Genomic DNA, 19,655 nt, shown 5'->3' with positions numbered 1-19,655 from the left:
ATCTGCCACGTTCAAAATCACTTAAATCCCCTTTCTTCCAAATTCTGAAGCTCGGTTTGAACGTCAGCAAGTTGTCTTGATCACCTCTACATGCACCAAATGCATTGAATTGCAGCCATGTGATTGACTGATTAGCTATGTGTGTTAACAAGCCATTGAACAGATGTACCTAATAAAGTGGCAAGTGGCAAACATGCAGAATTTACTACAAAAAGATACAGAAGGACATTGAAACTACAATTAAAGAAACTACGATTAAAAATGAGACTATATTAGATTTTCAGTGAATGTGACCAAAGTCAATTCACTATTTAATGATAGATACACCTAGATAGAGAGAAAGTCAATAACACTGATTGTCTAGTGGGTGGGATACATCAGCCACATATCAAGGTGTCCGTGCTGACCCGTGTACACCACTGAAACAGTGTCTGTGTTGATCACTGGGGAACACATGGCACCAGGATGCACCTGTCATTCATGTTACTCTGACACGTGCCACCTACCTACCGAGTGCCTGCCTAGTTGCAGGCTCAGATACCACTCTTTGATGGAAACAGTATTCCGAGACAGCACTGCTCTGCCACCAAACAACAACAAAAAAAAATGTGCAGGGTTGCTTTGAAGAGCACAACAACAAGTTGAAGGTGCTGACTTGGCCTCCAAATTCACCTGAGCTCAAATCCAGCCAAGCACCTGTGGGATGTGCAGGGCATACACAAACATGCACAACATATATAGCACAATGTAATTCACTTTCTACTTGTCGCTTATTTACTTTGAGTTTCGTGTTTTAGAAAAGAAAATGACTTTTTTTCAACACATGCTCACTCTAAAATCTGATTACCATATTTCCTGCAGGCAAGTTCTGCCACACATCAAGGAGTGAACACATCTGTAACACACGTGATCCTACACGAGCAGCTACAGGAGATCATGTAAAGTTTATTTGTCAGAGAAATCTGCTGGATTGGCACGGACCACAGCCCATTTTAAAAGAGCAAATGCTGCCTCTGAAAATGAGTCAAATGGGCCACAGAATACATTTGACACGTCGCAGTAGGAAAGGCACAGGTTTTTAATAATTAAATAAATTAGAGCGGCACTTGAATGGAACAGAGTGACTGTTATTGTCGGCGCCTGCTCTTTTCCTACTGCGACAAGTCAAAATGTCCATCATGAAAGAAGGCCTTTCAGCTCGGGTTAATAAAAGAATTGATGATACGGTGTACAACACATAATTATTCTGTCTGAGGCTGCAGCGTCACACGGAAGCAAAAAAAAAAAAAAACTTCTCACAGGCCTCACTCCACTTGTTGACCACGCTTGGACAGAGGAGAGGAGAAGTTAACAATGATAAGGAGACGCTTGATGTGATCGTGACCTTTATTTTTTTTTTGTGCCAAACATTTACGGAGAAACAACACATTTGCCAAATGAACTGCAACACACTATGAGAAACCAAACCTCGGGAGCAGAACCGTTCTGGCTCTTAACAAATTAACTCAGAATAAGAGCGGGGGAAATCGGTTACGACTTCACCGGGTGCCATTTTTGTAGTCGAATCTCGTCTCGCATTAAACGTAATCACAGCAGTCCCATTAACTTTGGTGCAAGGCGCGACCTGAGAGTCGAGGTTGTAGGTCCCCTGCTTTCAATACTTAATGCGCTCTCTAATTAGCAATTACAGTTCAGATAATGGTATATAAACTGTTGCTGGGCTGTAATTGGTCATGTGAAATTTAATGGATACTACGCTGAAATCAAATGGGACTATGTTGTTATTGGTAATTATAAACTGAGAAATGATTCCATTATTGCTTACTTGCAAAAGCTCTGAAATAACTGTAAAAATAAAAAATAATAAAACCTTACGGAAAATAAATGTTACCTCTTCACACACACAAAAACTACTAACAGAATAATCATCCCCGTGTTTTAAAACCAAAAGAAAAAAAAATATATATATATTTCATTACACCAGAACAAAATGAAGACCTATAGCACTAATATATCTTATCTATTTAACAGACAGCAGTGGAGTTTTGATCTACAGAGTTCCCAGTGTCAAGATACAGTACAGCAAGAGGGAGCTACGACAAATCAACTGCAACTCAAACATTAAGCAGAATCATATGTTAACAATACATATATATATTTATCACTTTTTATATCGAATAGAATTAATATCAACAACATTCAGCTTTGGGAAATGATGCATTCAAAAGTAAGATGAAGGAACTTTGTGGTGGTGAAGAATAATGGCAACCTATCAGATCAGTCATGTGCTGTTTACTTTTTTCTCCCCTCCCCCCCATCCACTGAGGAATGTTTCTGTAGAAATATACCGTCGTTTGGGTAAATTTGCTGTGCCGGAGAAACTCGCGGACTCCCTAGTGTGATGGGGTACGTTGGCACTTTAAAAAGCCATCACTATCGGAGAGGCTCCTCGAGCAAGTTGTACTTACATTAGTCCGCAATACAATTTCTTTTTTACTTTGCAGATTAAGGTGCTTTGTTGGACACGTCTATTGTCCCGAGATATAAAAAGGCGTCCGATTTTGCATTGCAGTTGATTTTTTTTTTTTTTAAAAAAAAAAGAAAAAGCTATACAGAAGATTGATTTGTCTCAAGGCCATCTAACTGATTGAACATCTCTAAGTCCTCATATCGTAAAAAGAAACATTTCCAAACATGATCACTTGGGACATCACCTCCAGTGACCGGCCAGAAGATGTGAAGCAAAAGTCAGGACATATACAATATATTCATGCATGTGCTCATATTGACTAACCCCTTTACCAGTTCCCCTGTACATAAAAAAAGAGCTGTTTCTGTTTCTTTTTTAAATCTCCGATATGACTAATTAAACTTTGGGAGAAGTTCGTGGTGAGAACGGAGCCTACAACACCTCATCGGTAGCATCAGTAGTACACGACGGCTACTCATGGTGAGAAAACAAGAAGCACCCTGTAGAAAAAGTTACATTAAAGGTTGGCCCGTAGAAAAAATTATGAACCAATCAGTGACCATAGGAAGGTATAAAACACACGAAATATTAGTAAGAGGCCCTTTCATGATTCTGCAATAACGTCTCTAACTCAACGTGGGAGGATGTGGCCTTATTTGCTCCTTTCAGCATCATTTAATCACGAGACACTGAGAGTCAGTTAAAGCTTCTAAAAAAGGTGCAATAAAAGTCTCATTTTCAGCATGATCATATTTTAACAAATATAGTAAGAACTCCTTGATTTTTTTTATTTTTTTTTCTCTTTATACAATTTTTATTCTGCGCACTCAGGCAGAAATCCTGACATTGTGATAAAATTAAAAATGTCTTCCTGAAACTAAGTCCATTTAGAATTTTTTTTTTATACATTTTTTTTTTGTTTGATATACAAATCGAAAGGAAATAACAAAAACTAACACTCATGACAATCATAACATTATTATCCAAAATTATCTATGACGTCTCTTTCAGTTACTGTTTTGCCATCAAGATTAAATGGAAATAATGCTACATTTGTACTGAAGAAAGGGTGGAGAAAAGCATTTCAGCAGGCGCTGCACCCGTCAAGAATGGATATCGAGTGAATCAGTCATTTCTCTCTGTAATACAGCAAGTATGCTTTCAGTGACTCGGGCAGAGGCAAAGACATTATTTGGTCTCTCAACACGTTCACTTGCTTCAGGATTTCAATGTCGCCAATGTCTCTTTCCTCCTCCTCCTCGACTTCCTTGTGTTCTTCCTCGGCGTGCTCCTCCTCTTCGCTCTCCACCATTTGGGGGATGAGCTGATTTCCGACGAAAACGTAAGTGTTGATGCGCCGCCGCCGACAGCGCCTGCGCTTGCGCTTCTGGGGGACCCTTTGCACCATGCCCTTCCCCTGACTGTCCTCGCCGGAGAGGCTTCTGAGGGTGCGGCGAATGTAGATCCGGGAGAGGTCCTGAAGGCTGCGGACAGTCACTGGGGCTGAGGACACAGAGACATGACACCGTCCTTCAGGGCAGAGCGCCATACAAATAAGCATAATCCATACAGCTGCACTCAACTGTCTTTCAACTACGTCAGCTTCTATAAGTAGGTCTCAGTACTTCAGTCAGTATCTTTACATGCACGTGAAAAAATCTAATTGTTGCCTTAATCCGACTTTAACTGGACAATTTAAGTGCATGTTAATATGTTAATCCGACTAAAAGTTCTCCTTATCTGATTAAGACACCCAGATAATGAGATTGGAAATTGATTTTTCTGGCATGTATATGCTCAATCGGACTTTAACTGGACAATGCATGTGTGCATCCACAACCGGCGCAATGGCGTATGACCCCGGAAAAAAAAACAAAAAACAAAAAAAAACAGGTACCAGATCTGCTCACCCTGAGTATCCGGTATTATTAACTGGTAATAATTGGTCGGACAACGGAAGAAGTGGAAGAGAGGTTAGCAGTTAGCGGTGGTTATTGAGGCAGAGCAACTTATCGGTTTCGTTTTGTTCTTTTATTCTTTGGATAAAGTGATAAAAAGCTGTATTTTTATTTAATCTTTTTCAAGACAAAACTTCTGTAAATGCTTTTGCACCTACTACTACTACTCAGCTGAGCAGATCTGGTACCTACACCGGTGGCAGAAGAAGAAGAATGGAAACAGAGCCGGTAGAAGAACCACCTGAGGGATAGCACCATCTTATCTGCACCATAAGTAGCACACACATTATGCACGAGTTTAAAAAAACTGAACTATTATTCATCTGGTTGTTGCTTGAAATGTCTGCCGCAAGAATGACTCTCGTTTATTATATGACGTAATAGGTCAACTGGAAAGTGGGCTGCATTAAAATTGTATTAACTCTCTAACAAGACACATATCGCCACCTAGTGTGGAGGAGGAGGACATATCAGTTATTCAATTTTCTCCGTTGCATGTAAACTGGGACAAGGACCAGTCAGAAAGTCAACAATGCTTTCAAATAGCGCCTGTCAGTTAATTTTCCTGTTTAGTTGTAACTTACGCAGCTGGACGGTGTCAGGCTTTTCTCCATCACCTCTGCTCTGCTGGACCAAGGGGGCAAAGGACACCGCTAAGATGTTTCTGCTCTCCCATGTGCACTGGCCAGTCCTGGTTATCTGGGTCAGCTGGATAAAGACACAAATCTTGAACACTGAACACTTATAAAATATGAAATCCTGCATTACATAGGGAGCTAAGGGCCTCAACCAACCCCTAAAAAATATATATATATGTATATATTCTACTACATCTCTATTTCCACACGCATCCTGGTGAATTTCCATCACTGTGTGAATATTTCTTCGCATGAATGCGTTTTTTTTTCTTTTTGAGAATTTACCGCCTGAATAAAGACGCCTCTAATGAGGATGAGTTTCTGCGTCTGGACACATACCAGCGTCATTCTGCGGCAATTATCTGTGTACTAATACTGTTCGACACTCACACAAATAATGATGGCACTCCAAAATCCAGGTGTTTCTTACAGCTGTGCCACCAGAAGAATATAAACCATTTCCCCTGAGGAGGAAACAGGCCCTCCTGCCATTTGCATATAGGCTGCTACATCCGTTGAACACATGAAACCGTAACTCCATTTCTTTATATGCAAACACAGTTAAATTAAAGCACAGACTGAGATACATGGGCATTTAAAGGTCACCATCCAAGATGTGCACAAGCAAATAGAGCAGATTCATTCCTAAGGAAATTTAAACAATTATACCAAATAATAATATAAAAAGAGATCAATATCTCTTTTGAAAGAGAAGCAGAAGGAGGGAGGAAACGTTTCAAAAAAGTTAAATTCAAAGTTTAAAAGAATAGCTCTTTCTGATGGTATTTTGCTTCTTTTTTTTTTACGATCTATAAACCTGCCAAATATATTCTCGACTAACTAAGCAAATGATTTGCTCCATAAACCATTAATGAAAAGTGAATAATGGCCGTCAGTAAATCTCCCGAAACTCAAAGAGATCCAGATTATTTCCTTCAAAGATCATTAATCATTTAGTTAAACAAACAAATGGATCCATGACAGGGGCAGAGATTCACTCACCTGCCAAAACATTAGGAACAGCGTATTCTAATAGTCCTGCAAAGTGTTAGCTCCATGAAGGCCGGAATCGGTTGGTGTTTACACAGTGTGGTAATTCAACTGTGTGTTCATTGTGGAGGATTGTTAATAGAATATCTGCAGATGTAAGTTTTGTATGTGTGACATAAGCCCTCAGAACGGCCGGCAGGGCGTCCAATTGTCCAGAGTGCGACACTTCTTAAACACAAATCGGCCGTGTGAAGCTACTCCCTGGTAGAGATTCAGCGCCGCGCAGGTTAGATGAATACCAGCGGGTACCGCGGTCGCCTTGAAGCCGCGTGAAGCCATTCATGTGGTTCCACACGTCGTTAATACGTGGAACGCTCTACGAGATGGGTGCTACAGTCAGCTCGGTAATACTCGCCATAGCGCAAGGCTTCTATGTGATTTTTTTTTCTTTTTTCAGTGCAGCCACAGCATGGGATTTTCTGTTCAGTGCAACATTTTGATTAAAGGTTGTAAAGGTTGCATGCTGACCGTGGCTAGGAGTAATTCCTGAGTGAGTGCATGGAGAGATTCTGTGTATTTGAAGGTGTACTGAAGCACGCCTATATAATGTGGTTCCTCATACATAGAAAATGCACAGAAAGAAGGAGTTAGGGATGAGAAAGTTTGTTGCTTCTACCTGGAGAGTCTTTGAAGACCTTCGTTCATACATGACACATATATATTTTTATATATGAGTATTTTCAAAAAGCTCTCCACTTCCTTTCCCTTTATTCCCTTTACTTCTGCGTGTTTTTACAGTGTGGGGAACGATTTTAAAATATCTGGAGGAGCAGGAGAATGTCGGCTCGGCGCTGATGAAAGGCCACAACAAAGGGACAAAATATGTGTTTTGAAAATGTTTGGCATTAGTCTGGACAGGGCCTGAATTTGAGAATTTGGGTTGTAGAGTTTCCAAGCCGTTAGACCACACAAAGACCTCTGATCAGAATTAGGTTTTATTATTTCTCTGCCTGTGATTAATAAGTGCGCGGTCTCGTTTTCATTCTTCCTAATGCCTTCTACTTTATTTAAACACACTGTATAATATAATAATATATAATATGCACCCGATGTGATGATAACGACAACATAAAATATTCAAACCTCTGTTCCCAGCATCTGGTGGGAGCCAAGCTTTGCTTTACTTGTAGGTTCTTTCCAATTAAAAGCATTAAAATGCCAAAAAGCCTCGACCATGAATCTGTCACGTCTTTATCCTCCTTACTGGAAACGGTTCCCTTTCTCCAACAACAGCCCAAAATATCTTAAATATACAGTCACCATTTTAAATAAAACATTTATTTATACAGCACTGTGTGTGCTCGGCTCACAGCTGCTTAAATCCAGGGGCAGTTGTAACTTAATAATGCATGGGGGGGAGGAAGTTGCACAACCAAGTCTTATAAGGTCAAAGCTATTTTATCTTGTTTTAGCATCGTGTTAGCATTTCGAGCGGCGATCGCCACGTGTCGTTTCTGCACCGGTGCGGGTGCTCGGAGCGCTTACCTGATCCTCTATGGGCATCACCAGAATGCCTCCAATTTTGAGCAACACTTTCATGTAATTTTCATGGTCCTTCTGCACTCCAGCGCCACAATAAATGCGATCATATTGGTGACTGTCTGTTGAGATTTCAAGGCAATTCCCCACCACAAAGAGGGGTTCACAGAACTCAAACCTGCGGAGAGAAAAAAAAAATAAACGGGAGCGCAGTGAGTAAAACACGAAAGACGACCAGCGGAATACGTGTTTGTCTCTCCGTCAGACTCATCATCGCATTTGTGGAGTTGGTAGAATTATGCAAAACTACATGGGAGTTTGACAAGAGGCTGGATACCACTCTGGTGTCATTTCCAGACAGATTACGGCAGACAGGGTTTTACAGCGCCAACATATTTCAGTGGAAATACAGTGTCAGAGTTTCTCAGTAATCTAGCAGTAGATAGGTTACTTATATTCGATGGATCAATGCAACATTATACGACTCAATGGCGACATCAGTCTGAATGCTGCTTTAGTTTAGCTTAGCCTGGAAACAGCTTCCATGGATCTAACCATGACACCTAGAGTTTTCTGTTTAATTTGCACAAAAATTACCGCTTCATACCAGTTAGACACTGATCAGGCATAACATTATGACCACCTGCCAATAGGTCTCCCCTCGTGTCTCCAGAATTTTGTTAGTGGGGGGGCCCTTGTATCCTATAAGTTGAGGGGAAGGGCCTCTGTGGATCATCCCACAGATACCTGATCAGTTTGGGATCTTGTGGATCCAGAGGTCAGGTCAATGCCTTGTGCTGTTTTTCATGTTTTTCTGAGGTCTGTTTTTGTGTGTGTGCCTGCGTCAGGTTGAATACTGCATGGGGATGACTGCTGCTATCAAGTGTCATCACTATGGGGTGGTGGGAGTGTCTGGTCTGGTCTAGTTGGGTGGTACATGTCTAAGTAACATCCACTTGATAACCAGGTACAAAACTTTCCCAGAAGAACTGAATTGTCAGAAGATGTTATTCACTTCTCCTGCCGGTGGTCATAATGTTGTGGCTGATTGGTGTATACAGGACTGGTTACTGGCGAGAACTAATAAAGTCTGTGGCCTGCGCCAAAAAAAATAGTCTGGCGCAAATCATCCGAATGTCTTTTTTTTTTTTTTTTTTTTTAGTCGATCAGCACATTTTTTAAAAACATTGTACTCACTTATCAAAGCTGTCGCTGTTCTTAATGAAACTGTCCAGTTTCTCTCTGGCATATTCAACGACATCCTTGTGGAGCTCAACTCCGTGGTTCACCCCAAATGGCCCTTGGGAGGAAAACAAAACAACACAAAAAAAAAAACCAAACATGTTAAGCGTTATGTGTCCAAATGATGGCATAAGCCAGACATTTATTTGAAACATTCGCTGCTCGTTACTTCTCAGATGTGAAGATATACTACTTTTCTGTGTATTTCTCGGCGTTTGTGTTGTTATATTAATCTTTTTTTGGCATATTTTTGAAAATTATTTGCTAAATCAGTCAAATTTATTGGCTCTACCTGCCTCATCCTCCACGTGATGTGAATTTTATACTGTGCGAAGAAGAAAGTTTGTGCAGACCAGTAAAACCCAAACGAATACTTGTTTTGCTGCATGAGGAACATTTGCCGCTCCCCGCGCCTTTTCAATTAATCATTAACAGAGGAAAAAGGATACACAGACGCTGCTGGATACCTATGTCCTCCCACTGCGCTTGGGACGAAAAAAAAAAAAAAAAAAAAGGCAACTAACTCCTGCTGCAGACTGATTGTGCTGCGGATCGATCTGTAACCAGCTGCTTTAGTTTGCTGTGAAATTCCTGTGGTTGGAAGATGCAAAAATCACAGCAACCCTTCCAGGCACCCTTTCACAGCCACGCGCATCCTAATCCTAATTTAGTCGTTCGAAATCTCCAGTGATACCAGGAAGAACAAGAGCACTAAATTTTAATTTATGCCTCAAGGTGTTGTGCTGTGTTAGTTTCACTTAGTTTTTTAAAATAACTAAGTGGAACATGATCAACGACTCAGTTTTTATGATCTCTCCTGTCTCCTGCACATCTTGTCTCATCTTTTCTTCTATGTGTAATGCGCCTAATGTAAAAACAAACACACATTAAGATTACCTATGATGAGGCCGACCATTGTGCTCAGGTAACCGGTCCCACTGCCCAGATTGAGGAAAGAAAGCCCCGGCTGCAGTTTGAGGGCCTCCATCACCTCGGAGTATATACACGGGGCAGACAGGTGTATGTTCCCGTGCTTCCACGCCAAGTCTTTGTAGGCAGTGTCCCGATACCCGTCCAGGTAGTAGTCCCCACGGTCTATGGCCCGAAAAGCCTGCTCAACTTTTTCCGTGCGGATGTACTGGGCCTCCTTCAGGTTATCAATCAGGTCGTCGTTGTCCTCCCCGGCGCTCACAGCTCCCCCCATGGCGAAAACGAGAAGAGAAACACAAGGGCCGAACTGGTACTCAGGGTGAGCGCTGCCTCCTCAGAGTGGCATGGAGGTGAACGGCTGGCTGAACGATCCTGCCGCTGTCACTCCTCGAATGTCAGTTCAGATGACGTTCATGTCCGGGGAGCAAGTGACCTGATTAAAAAAAACAAAAAAAACATAATAATAATGATAAAAAATACATGTCATGAACACGAGCTTCTGGTTACAAGTGAAGAGCACATTTAAGATAAAGATTTATTAATCCACGACTGAAAAAAAATAATAAGAAAGAGAAAAAGTATTGTGCAATTACTAGAGGACCTTTTTTTTTTTTTTTTAAATGAACTCCCTTACAATTTATGCTTTTCAATCCCTTTGGTAAAAGGTTCAGTTAAAAACAGTTTATGTGTATATTTGCTATCAGACTGTCGCATAGGAAAACAATCCAACAGTACAATAACACAAAGGATTCCATTATAGTGATTGTCTGGGTTGTCTCCTTTTCCTGACAGATACGCGTCGTCGCAGTGACGCCTCCATTCAATTTAGCTTCTGGGGCCATGGTATAATACGGCGGCTTTGAAAAAAAAAAAAAAAAAGGAGTACGTTTCTATGTGAGCTGTCATACTGAACCTCTTTCATGGAGTATTTAATATCTAGCACATAAATGTGCTATATACACACACAATGATTTAGTGTATGAATAATGTTTTAGAGCTGAAAAGATTAGTTTAATTGATTAGTCAGTGAAAGGAAAGAAAAAAAATGCCACCGATCCGACTCCTTCCAGCTACTCGCTTCAGACTTTAGAAATCATTGTCCGAACAATAAAAATAATCCTTAGTCAGCAACAAGATTTTCAGAATCAAATGACCTTCAGATACTGTCACAGCTAAAACCCGTTATGAGGCATCCACAGCTGACACTCCTCGCCCCAGTGTCATGTCATGTACTGCTGCGGACGCTGCTATTTCCAGAGGGAAGATGTTCAGTTATGTAACACGAGGCTGACAGCAGGGGTGGGCGACGCGGGCGAAAAACTCCCTGTTATAGCATCTGTAGTTGTATTTGGAATTACTGATGAAGCAAAATCAGTCAAACCTGTTGATTGACAGCGCAACCAGGCCGGGGTGACCGTTTGTTGTCGGCGTTCGAAAAAGCCCACACGCTCTGCGAATCTTCTATTTGCATGAATACAGAAAGAAATATAAAAAATATAAATCTTCATCAGCGGAAAATGGATGTCGCTTCTCGGTCCCGTCGCTCGACACAACCTTCACGCAAGGGGCCGCGCTCTTGATGAAAACATTGTTTTTTTTCGAGGTATGGCTGCAAAGTGTGAACAAACTGAGAGACGGCGAGATGGAATAAATATACCAGCAGTAAACAGTGCGCGGGGTGTCTCTTTTCATTTTCGTTCTAGTTTCACCCGTGACACATTCAGGTGCGTGGAGACACTTGACCGACTATATTGAAATACAAAATTGATGTCTGCAGACAAAGCTAGAGGTGACACTGGCTTCGAACGGCTCACAATTTATGTTCCATAACGTTTCTTTATTTTATTTGTCACTCCTCACCGTGTCTTGTTTTATTTTCTTGTCGAGTTCTTCATGCTCTCATTGCTTCTGTCTTTAAAATATAAAGCAAAACTCCCCTTTCATTAAAACGCCTATAACTGAAACTGATGTTCAATTAATGGGTTGTGAGCCGGAATGGATGAGCACCCTTGTAAATTTTAGCTAAAATTTGCTCTGTATCTCTGCTGCTTAATAAAATAAATAATGAGCTGCTGGATAATTGATATTATTCTCTACAGAGAATGAAGCTGCAGCATTAAAGAGAAAAGATTGTAACATTTCAAGCCTCCAGTTTTCTGTAGCTTGAAATGCAGCCGGGGGGAGACAAGTTTTGAATTCCTTCTCTGCCTCCTCAGCATCTCCACATCTGACTCAGCTAATAAAGATTAAATTCAGGGGTGACTTTGTAGTGGGAGGCTCTGTAAGGTAATTTTCCATCGGCTGTTTCTCGCGGGCAAAAAGAATCATCGATTCGCTCACTGGACGTACAGCAGTCTATTTTTTTTTTTATCCCTTCTGCAGGCCCTGAAAGAAAAATCCTGGAAAATAGGTCAGGGGAGGTATCCAAGTAAATTGCTTCTGGGCACTGCTGTACAGTCCTGCCACTGATAAGCCTCACTCTCGAAACAGGGGTCATTATCCAGTCCTTTAAGACAAATCAAGAAGGACCAGCGAGGTAATAACATGTGTTGCTACAGTAAAGCTGGTTTTAAATGGGAAAACAAGAGTTGGAGGTGAGCTCACAGACACGCGCGGGGTCCTGGGTTGACCTCTGGAGTGGGCCGAGAGTGCGCCGACGTCGTCTCGCGGGCGTCTGCTGTGACCTGCTCAGGAACACCTTGGTGAACCACGCAGGATGACGACACATGTAAGAGATCCTCCCGCAACACAGGATCAGCTCCCATGCTGTAACGGGATACCGAAACGCCTGTCTGGGCAGCAACCAAGCTGTACATACCCCTGATCAGCTGATGAGCATGAGCTAAACTGATAATCCTGATGTTGAAAAGCACTTAGAAGATTTGCAGCTCTCGTAATAAAGAAATAGATGTCCGTGTCTCTGGTATGAAGCAACAATGTTCACTGGGAGAAAAGGGAGTTTTGAAGCTCAGCGCAGTGGCTCCGACTGTCGCCATCTTGGCATGACCTCAATCTGCTTTACTCCCAGATTAAATGATAAAAGAAGTAAAGCGTCATTGGATGGCGTAGCTACCTTTCTCAAATTTGAGGAACCATTAATATAAGAATTAATGTTATTTAAAAAATAGGACTCATAAAATTCAATCCTGCTACAATTAGTTAGCCATCGAGACTAAAGCTGTCTTGTGTATCAGGCTGTAAACGTGTTTATTTCAGCTGTAAAGTTGGACATGTAGGTCGAATGGGATTGACTAACTTTTGTAGGCAGCCTCAAGTGGCCATCTGAGGAACTGCAGTTTGTGACACTTAGATTGGCTTAAAGTTTTTAGCACTTTTAGCCCTCAAAAAACACATTTTGTGACGTGCAAGTTATCATAATAAATACAGTGGCGCAGGGTCTTGCAGGCTATCAAAGACGGTACTTTTCTCGCTTTTTAAAAATGCGTCATCGGGTGTTTAATGAAATTCGAGGCGTGTTACCTCCCTTGCACAACACCTCCTTCGAGCGCTTGCTTCAGGTTGCTGAGTCTGCATCTTTTGAGGTGAAGCACAGCCAAACTTCTGTCCGTGCAGGTGAAAACTGACATGACATGACACGTAGCGTCGGCACAGGGGTAATTAAAAATTCAGTTGCACCGAACCGAAATCTGCGTTGCTTTTCGGTCTGATTACTACCGTTTGCGTCAGCGCCGGTGCCATTATGGTGCCCATCCCTGCTGTACGTTTCCTCTAGGTTCTGTTTGAGTTATACTGAAAAGGAATTATAATGGGGTTATTTATTAACTCTTGAGCAGTGTGTTTCTGAAACTAACTACTAGCAGCATATTCTGCTACTTGTGCAAACAACTGAGTCAGAGCGTCTCGGCTGGACGAACCATTTCTAAATGACCCCCAGCTTTTTGTTTAAAAACTTTTTATACCGAAGCATACGCGCACCGTATACGTGGCAGATATCGGCCTAGAACGTGGAGCTGCTGTGTGTTTCGAGCTACATCAACCGTGAGAAATGTACACTCAGTTTATTAGCTACACCTGTGCAAATTAGAGCTGCAGTAAAGTCTATGATGCCTTTAATGTTCAGCTTTGTTGACACAGTCACGGAAGGCTTCATTTAATTATACATTTAAAAATTGCGGTCATATTTAAAGATACCTTTTTATTGGACTTTATCACATTTACAAGTAAGTGTTTCTAATATCCGGCCCGTGTCATGTATGTAATATCATGAAGTCCAGTAGGACGTCGGCCGCAGGTGTGTTTTAGGTAATAAACACAGAATAAAATAACTTTTTAAAGCTAAAATGTATGTCAAAGCAGAATCGCCCTGGACTGTACAGGTGTATAGATGTTCCCCAAGCTTACATTTTTTGAGGCAGGTGTGTTTTGTCCCATTTTTACTGCAGCAAAATGAAAGAATGTAAAAGTGAAGTACACTTTACCAGATAGAGGACTTGATGAGGTGTAATCAATAAGATCTGACTTTAGGAAATAAATTCTGCTACAAATTCATGTGGCACGTGCGCAAATATATTCAACAAATGCATATTTTTACGTAGGCGCAAAGTAATGTTTGACTATGTTATTATAAGTCACGAGCAGCGGCGTAATCCTCCACGTTGTGCACCTTAAAGGAGCTGCGCTGTGAAAAATAGAAGACACCTGTACACTGTACCATAACTCAAACACGAAAGTCCCGTAATAAATATTAAAACTAAATTTAGCCACACCAGTGCCATGGCCCTGGGAGGAGAGAAGTTGGTTGCCCTGATGATTTCCTGAATCATCATCATCATCTTCAGCTACAGGCAGCTCAAATTAACCATCTGTCCAGCACGCAACTTTATGACAAGGAACCTCAAACACTAATCACCCGGGTTCAGTTAAATCTGCTGCGGATGTTCGTCCCACTCAAAAGATAAATCACGACCATTATGCTCCAGCTCAGGCTTTTCTGCAGCTCCACAGTTAAAATCCCCTGTTGTGGACCTTTTTCACATATTTACAGAAATCTGAAAACTTAGACAGGGACTGTGATGCATATGTATTAGAGACACCGTTTCTTTACATATTCTAAAAGGCAGCAAATCTATAGTCCCATGAGGAAGAAGTGTGTCAATTAGGCCGACCTGTTGACCTTAAGAGTCCCTGACTTTTATCAAATTAAAAGTTTAAAGGAAGGACAAAAAAAAAAAAAAATCAATATAGTAAATGATGTTTTTTCCATATTATATCAATACAAATGTGCCAACATGTTTGTGTAATACCGATTTAACACGAGGGAGGCATCACAATCAGGCGATAACGATCTTTACTTCTTATTTATGCAAATGAAACCATGGGACCCTGTGTTAATTTACCCAAACAGCCAAGGGACGTGGCGGCGAAGGTGTTCGATGCACTGGTTTAACAAGTGCCTGTGAAACAAGTGATTTTTTTAAAATTCACCAGTCACTCTCTGAATCCTCTAATTTGTAGCTCCCGCTGCCTTGTGTGCGCTCATGACGAGGAGTCGCGCGGTTCTGGGATGAGTGGGAACTCCTGGGTGAAATGAAAACATTTTTAACTCAAGCAGACGTGCAGTTGCCTCAGTTTTCTGGCCTCTAGGTGAACCCGCGATTGTTTACATGATGCCACCGTGACTGTGGATGCACTCTCACCCACCAAACTTTTCTTCCGTTTCGGTGTGCGGGTATCTGGAAAGAAGCAAACATTTTATCTACAGTGATCCGGCGCTCGTACGGATTTTGCCGTAGCCTTTAAATGAGCCACTCTGAGGGAAAATTACAGCTATACGCTGGTTCTGGATTCTCGGTGGTAAATATATGCTGACTTTCCTTCAAATGGCAGGACAAATAAGAAAAATTGCGGTATAATGGATTTTTTATATATAATTTGCTTTTAGATTTTACATAACACAAAGGGGATGTGAAGTAATTTTACTTTAATATATAAAAAAACATTACTTTCATACAGTTTCCAGACTAAACAGTTGCTGTTATGCTGTTATGCTGTGGTTATATTTCAGAAAGTCTAGACTTGTTGACGTGTTCACTCTTACTATAATGTATGAAAAAAATGATTTTCATGACTTTCAGACTAAACAAGACAATAACCAAGGGATTAATTAACATTGTCCATTATCCTTAGCTGCACCACTAGCTTCCTTAACTCACTCCTACGAGGGTTCATTTGGCTCTCGGATACTTTTTGGATTATTTTCTACTCTCTTGATAGTTCATTAGGTACGCTAGTGAAAACAAATGCACTCTAATATAAGAGTCCTGCTCTATCCTTATATTAGCCTCGTGACGGCTGTGTAGTCAGCATTTGTTTAAAATAACTGACTGTGGACTACACTGTGTTTTAATTTCGGAGGCGGTGGTTTGTTTCTATTCTTACGTCAACACCATGTTAGTCAGTGGTCTTGGGCTAGCTAACAGAAACACTTCAGTGTTTAATTCAATCCAGTTTAACAGCACAATGACACGGTTGAACCACCACACTTCTCACACTGTTTCAACATAAACTGAACATTATTACAGGTGATGAAACTAAGGTTTAGTGCAGGGCTGTTCGATCAGACCGCATTCATTATCACTAGTGTCCCTAATAAACTAGTAAGTGTAAAATTAAACCTGCTGTTCAAGCACAGAACACTGGTACGTGAACCAGCAGTAAATGACAGGGCCCACACCCACAGCCGATGCTCCAATTCTCTGAAGTTTACTTCCTCAAATCCAAATTTCCTACAAAATTATGACCAATCACAAACTGTTGTCAGTGTTGAGAGGGTGTGAGAATGTTGTCCACAGACTGATTCAAGCATAAATGCAAGACTATTATATATGATGAGCAAGAACCTAAACTGATTCCTGGGCATGTCACCTGCAAAATATGTGAATTGATATTGTCTCATATTACTCCTGGATACCTGAACAAAATATAAGCATAAAAGCGTCTTGTTACTGACAATAATCCTTAGCCGCAGGTTATGCTTCTGTGTTAAATTGGCGCAGAGGCTACGGCGTTAACACAGACACCTACACAGAGGCTAGCGCCGTAGCTGATTGGTCCATTTGGTAGTAGCGTGTTTCCACTTTAGTATTTCTGGCTGCTTCTTCATCTCTGCAATTTTCAAATTGATTGTTTTGGATCAATACAGAATCGGTAAGGTTAGCTGAGGAGATAGAGACATTTGAAAGGCTCGTGTCCAGCAAAATGTCCATGGAATGATGATGAGCAAAAATTAACTCAACTGGCAAAAAATGGTACAGCGCCAACTAGTGCTCGGGAGGAGTTTTTTACAGATCTAGGCACAAGCTGTGTTACCATTACCGCTAGAAATGCGCAAAAACCTAAATATCGCAATAAAAAAAAAAAAAAAACTGGTAATAGAAACAGCTACATTTGAAAAAGACTCTCAAATATCGCTAAAACATTTTTACACTTTTTCAGACCTATTGTATATGGCAAAATTGTGAGACAAGACTTTACGAGAGTCACAGCTCATTTGCAAAACACGGTTAGAAAGAAGCTTGTACACTTTATCGGAATTTCAAAAATATCGTTTTAATTTTACGAAAACTATAATAGGAACGCAGCAGGAAGGTCCGTGCGTAGCCCAGGGCAGTACTATGAATTAGGTCACCGCTTCTAGGTCCCACAGGAAAGAAAAATAGCCACGAGTTGAACTTCTACTAGTGTTTCTTTAACTCTGCGATAGTTCTGCAATATTTCCTGAGTTCAAACACCTCAGGCAATAATGTTTAATTTTGTGGTTATAATTAACCACCTTCGATGAGATGTTTCACAGATGTTCCTTTACTGTGGTCACAGGTTCACATGTCCACAGATGTTCCCAAATTGCCACGACTGACATCCCACTGACCCAATCCACGCTCCACCTGGTCACGTGCTGCAGTTGCCACACAGACGGCCGACTTTCAGCCAATCACAGGCCGGGACACTTTCTTCGCACTGCGTGTGACGACGGAGCAAAACAACAACAGCGTTTTTCACGAAACGTTGTCGAGCGTTATTAAATCATGGCCCCCTTCTTAATCCCGTCCGTCCACTTCTGTGAGAAACACGAGTCTGGCATTAACAACTGCAGCTGGCGCACACTTACAAGAGCCCCCGGCGTGTTTGGGCACATTAATCCAGCTTTTTGTTCCCACTTGTCGAGTCAAACGCAGACCACGGCCATCTCTCTGCAGTGCGATTAACCCTCAATCTTTAGCAGCTAAAGTAGCCGAACCGGTTTGTTTAGAGAGGGATTCAGCATCAGGCCTACCCGTTTTTTATAAACTGCTGCAGGAAAAAAAAAAAAAAAAAACACCACAAAAACAACCACAACGCATGGGTTTCTGAGAGCGTCTTCCGCTTGATGTGGCTCACATTTGTTTACTGAAAAAGTACCATTAGTGCGGCAAGTGCGCACGCAAGTGAAAACGTGTGAATTTAAAAGGAGAAATGAGGAGTTTTAAGGTCAACGTGATGCCTTTAATTTGTCGCGAAGTGTCGGACACCGCAGTGTGAGTTGCAGTTAAGCCTGCTAACGTTAGCTTCAGTGGGCCCGAGTGCGCCATCGTCAAAACAGGGACAAAGCAGGTTAGGTAAGCCTGCCTCTTTATCCTGCAGCCACACACAACACACAGCAGCAGCAGCCCCGGCTGTACTGTTACAACACAACGCTAACACAATTATGACGACCGAGTCAGGCAGCGGACTGGACAACCCGGCCAGCTCATGGACACGCGGCATTTAGAAGAAGGGACATGGGGGAAAAAAAAAAAAAAAGGTACTCACAATGTCGCATTCACTCACTCCTGGTAAGTGGAAGCAGCGAGCAATGCGGCGGAGAGTGACAGTTTCCACTTTCAGACGGTGACAGCCCCGAGAAGAGGCTGACGACTAGATAACGGAACTAACCTGGTAAACTAGAGACGGCGACGAGCCTTTAGAGTCCAAGTAGAGGAAGAAAGGAACAGCTGAGAGGAGGATGTAAACACAGGTCACGTGGTCTCTGAGGGTGTCGATAGAGGGAAGCACTGTTGCTCTGCTGCTCAGATCTATCTATCTATCTATCTATCTATCTATCTATCTATCTATCTATCTATCTATCTGTTGATGCCTTTTATTTTATAGTATTCAGAGTAACATAATCCAGCAATTGTAGATGCAGCATGAAGCTTTCGGGGATTTTAATTTAATTTTTTTTATTTTTTTACATTTGTCCACTCTACTTAATGCACCATCTATCTTCAGTCCCTACTGCTCATTGACACATCACCAAAAAAAAAATCATACAACCACTACTGGCTCAACTTCAGTAGGAAGTTCATCTGAGGTGTGAAGAGAGAGAGAGCTTCTGTCCCGTGTGAGAAGCTTGCTCATTATCACAAATTTAACGAGAGAGCATAAAATAGGAAAGATCCAGGAAAGCCTCGTGCACCTTTTTAACCTCACACAGTTCCCCCCCCTAAGGGACGGCCTAAATTTAGCCTGCAGGTGGTTTGCGGCCCGCCGTGGGAGAGTGGTGAGTGGATGATGATCAGGTTTAATAAGGAAGCAGTTGTGGTCAGCAGACGCATGCGGGTCTGGACTGGTCAGCTTTCACTTTTTTTATTATTATTATCGCGCTCAGGTCTTATTTTTTTGATAATATCACAGATTGCATTGACTTTTATGGAGATCTTCAGTGTAGTGGACCTAATTTATTATGTTTTCATTTTCAGTGTTTTTTACAGATGGTGAATAGATTCTTTACCTATAAGCACTATATCGCCCTTTCCTTAGTTCACAGCAAGGGAGCATATTTAAGTAATAAGAGGCCCTGCTGATTTCACTTTCTGCTGGAGTAAATATGTTTTGCTGCGAGCTGCTGTC

The 19,655-nt window shown here is 41.5% G+C and overlaps 1 protein-coding gene across 2 annotated transcripts; it reads right to left on the bottom strand.

Annotated features, from left to right (window-relative positions):
- Positions 1–1,372: 1,372 nt before the first annotated feature.
- Positions 1,373–18,800, bottom strand: pcmtd1 (protein-L-isoaspartate (D-aspartate) O-methyltransferase domain containing 1). 2 transcript variants are annotated; one of them, XM_047589587.1, is made up of 6 exons: positions 18,699–18,800; positions 9,735–10,200; positions 8,793–8,895; positions 7,602–7,773; positions 5,013–5,136; positions 1,373–3,973 (listed from the first exon to the last, which is right to left on the bottom strand). In XM_047589587.1, exons 2-6 carry the CDS (start codon positions 10,039–10,041, stop codon positions 3,600–3,602), a joined length of 1,080 nt encoding a protein of 359 aa, XP_047445543.1. In that variant the 5' UTR covers positions 10,042–10,200; positions 18,699–18,800; the 3' UTR covers positions 1,373–3,599. The 2 variants fall into 2 exon arrangements, with proteins under 2 accessions (XP_047445543.1, XP_047445542.1); XM_047589586.1 differs by having other exon boundaries at positions 18,576–18,778.
- Positions 18,801–19,655: the final 855 nt, after the last annotated feature.

Source organism: Mugil cephalus, chromosome 7 (genome assembly GCF_022458985.1).
Source record: "Mugil cephalus isolate CIBA_MC_2020 chromosome 7, CIBA_Mcephalus_1.1, whole genome shotgun sequence".
Lineage (NCBI taxonomy): Eukaryota > Metazoa > Chordata > Actinopteri > Mugiliformes > Mugilidae > Mugil > Mugil cephalus.
The sequence above is the reverse complement of the archived record's forward strand: the minus strand, read 5'-3'. Positions and strand labels throughout refer to the sequence as shown.

Bases quoted from the DNA above. Each gene is read 5' to 3' on its own strand.
- pcmtd1 (XM_047589587.1), bottom strand. From the start codon at position 10,041: ATGGGGGGAGCTGTGAGCGCCGGGGAGGACAACGACGACCTGATTGAT. The intron at 8,896-9,734 runs GTAATCTTAATG...TTTCCTCCCAAG, and splicing joins AATGGTCGGCCTCATCATAG to GGCCATTTGGGGTGAACCAC. The intron at 7,774-8,792 runs GTGAGTACAATG...TTCTCTCCGCAG, and splicing joins AACAGCGACAGCTTTGATAA to GTTTGAGTTCTGTGAACCCC.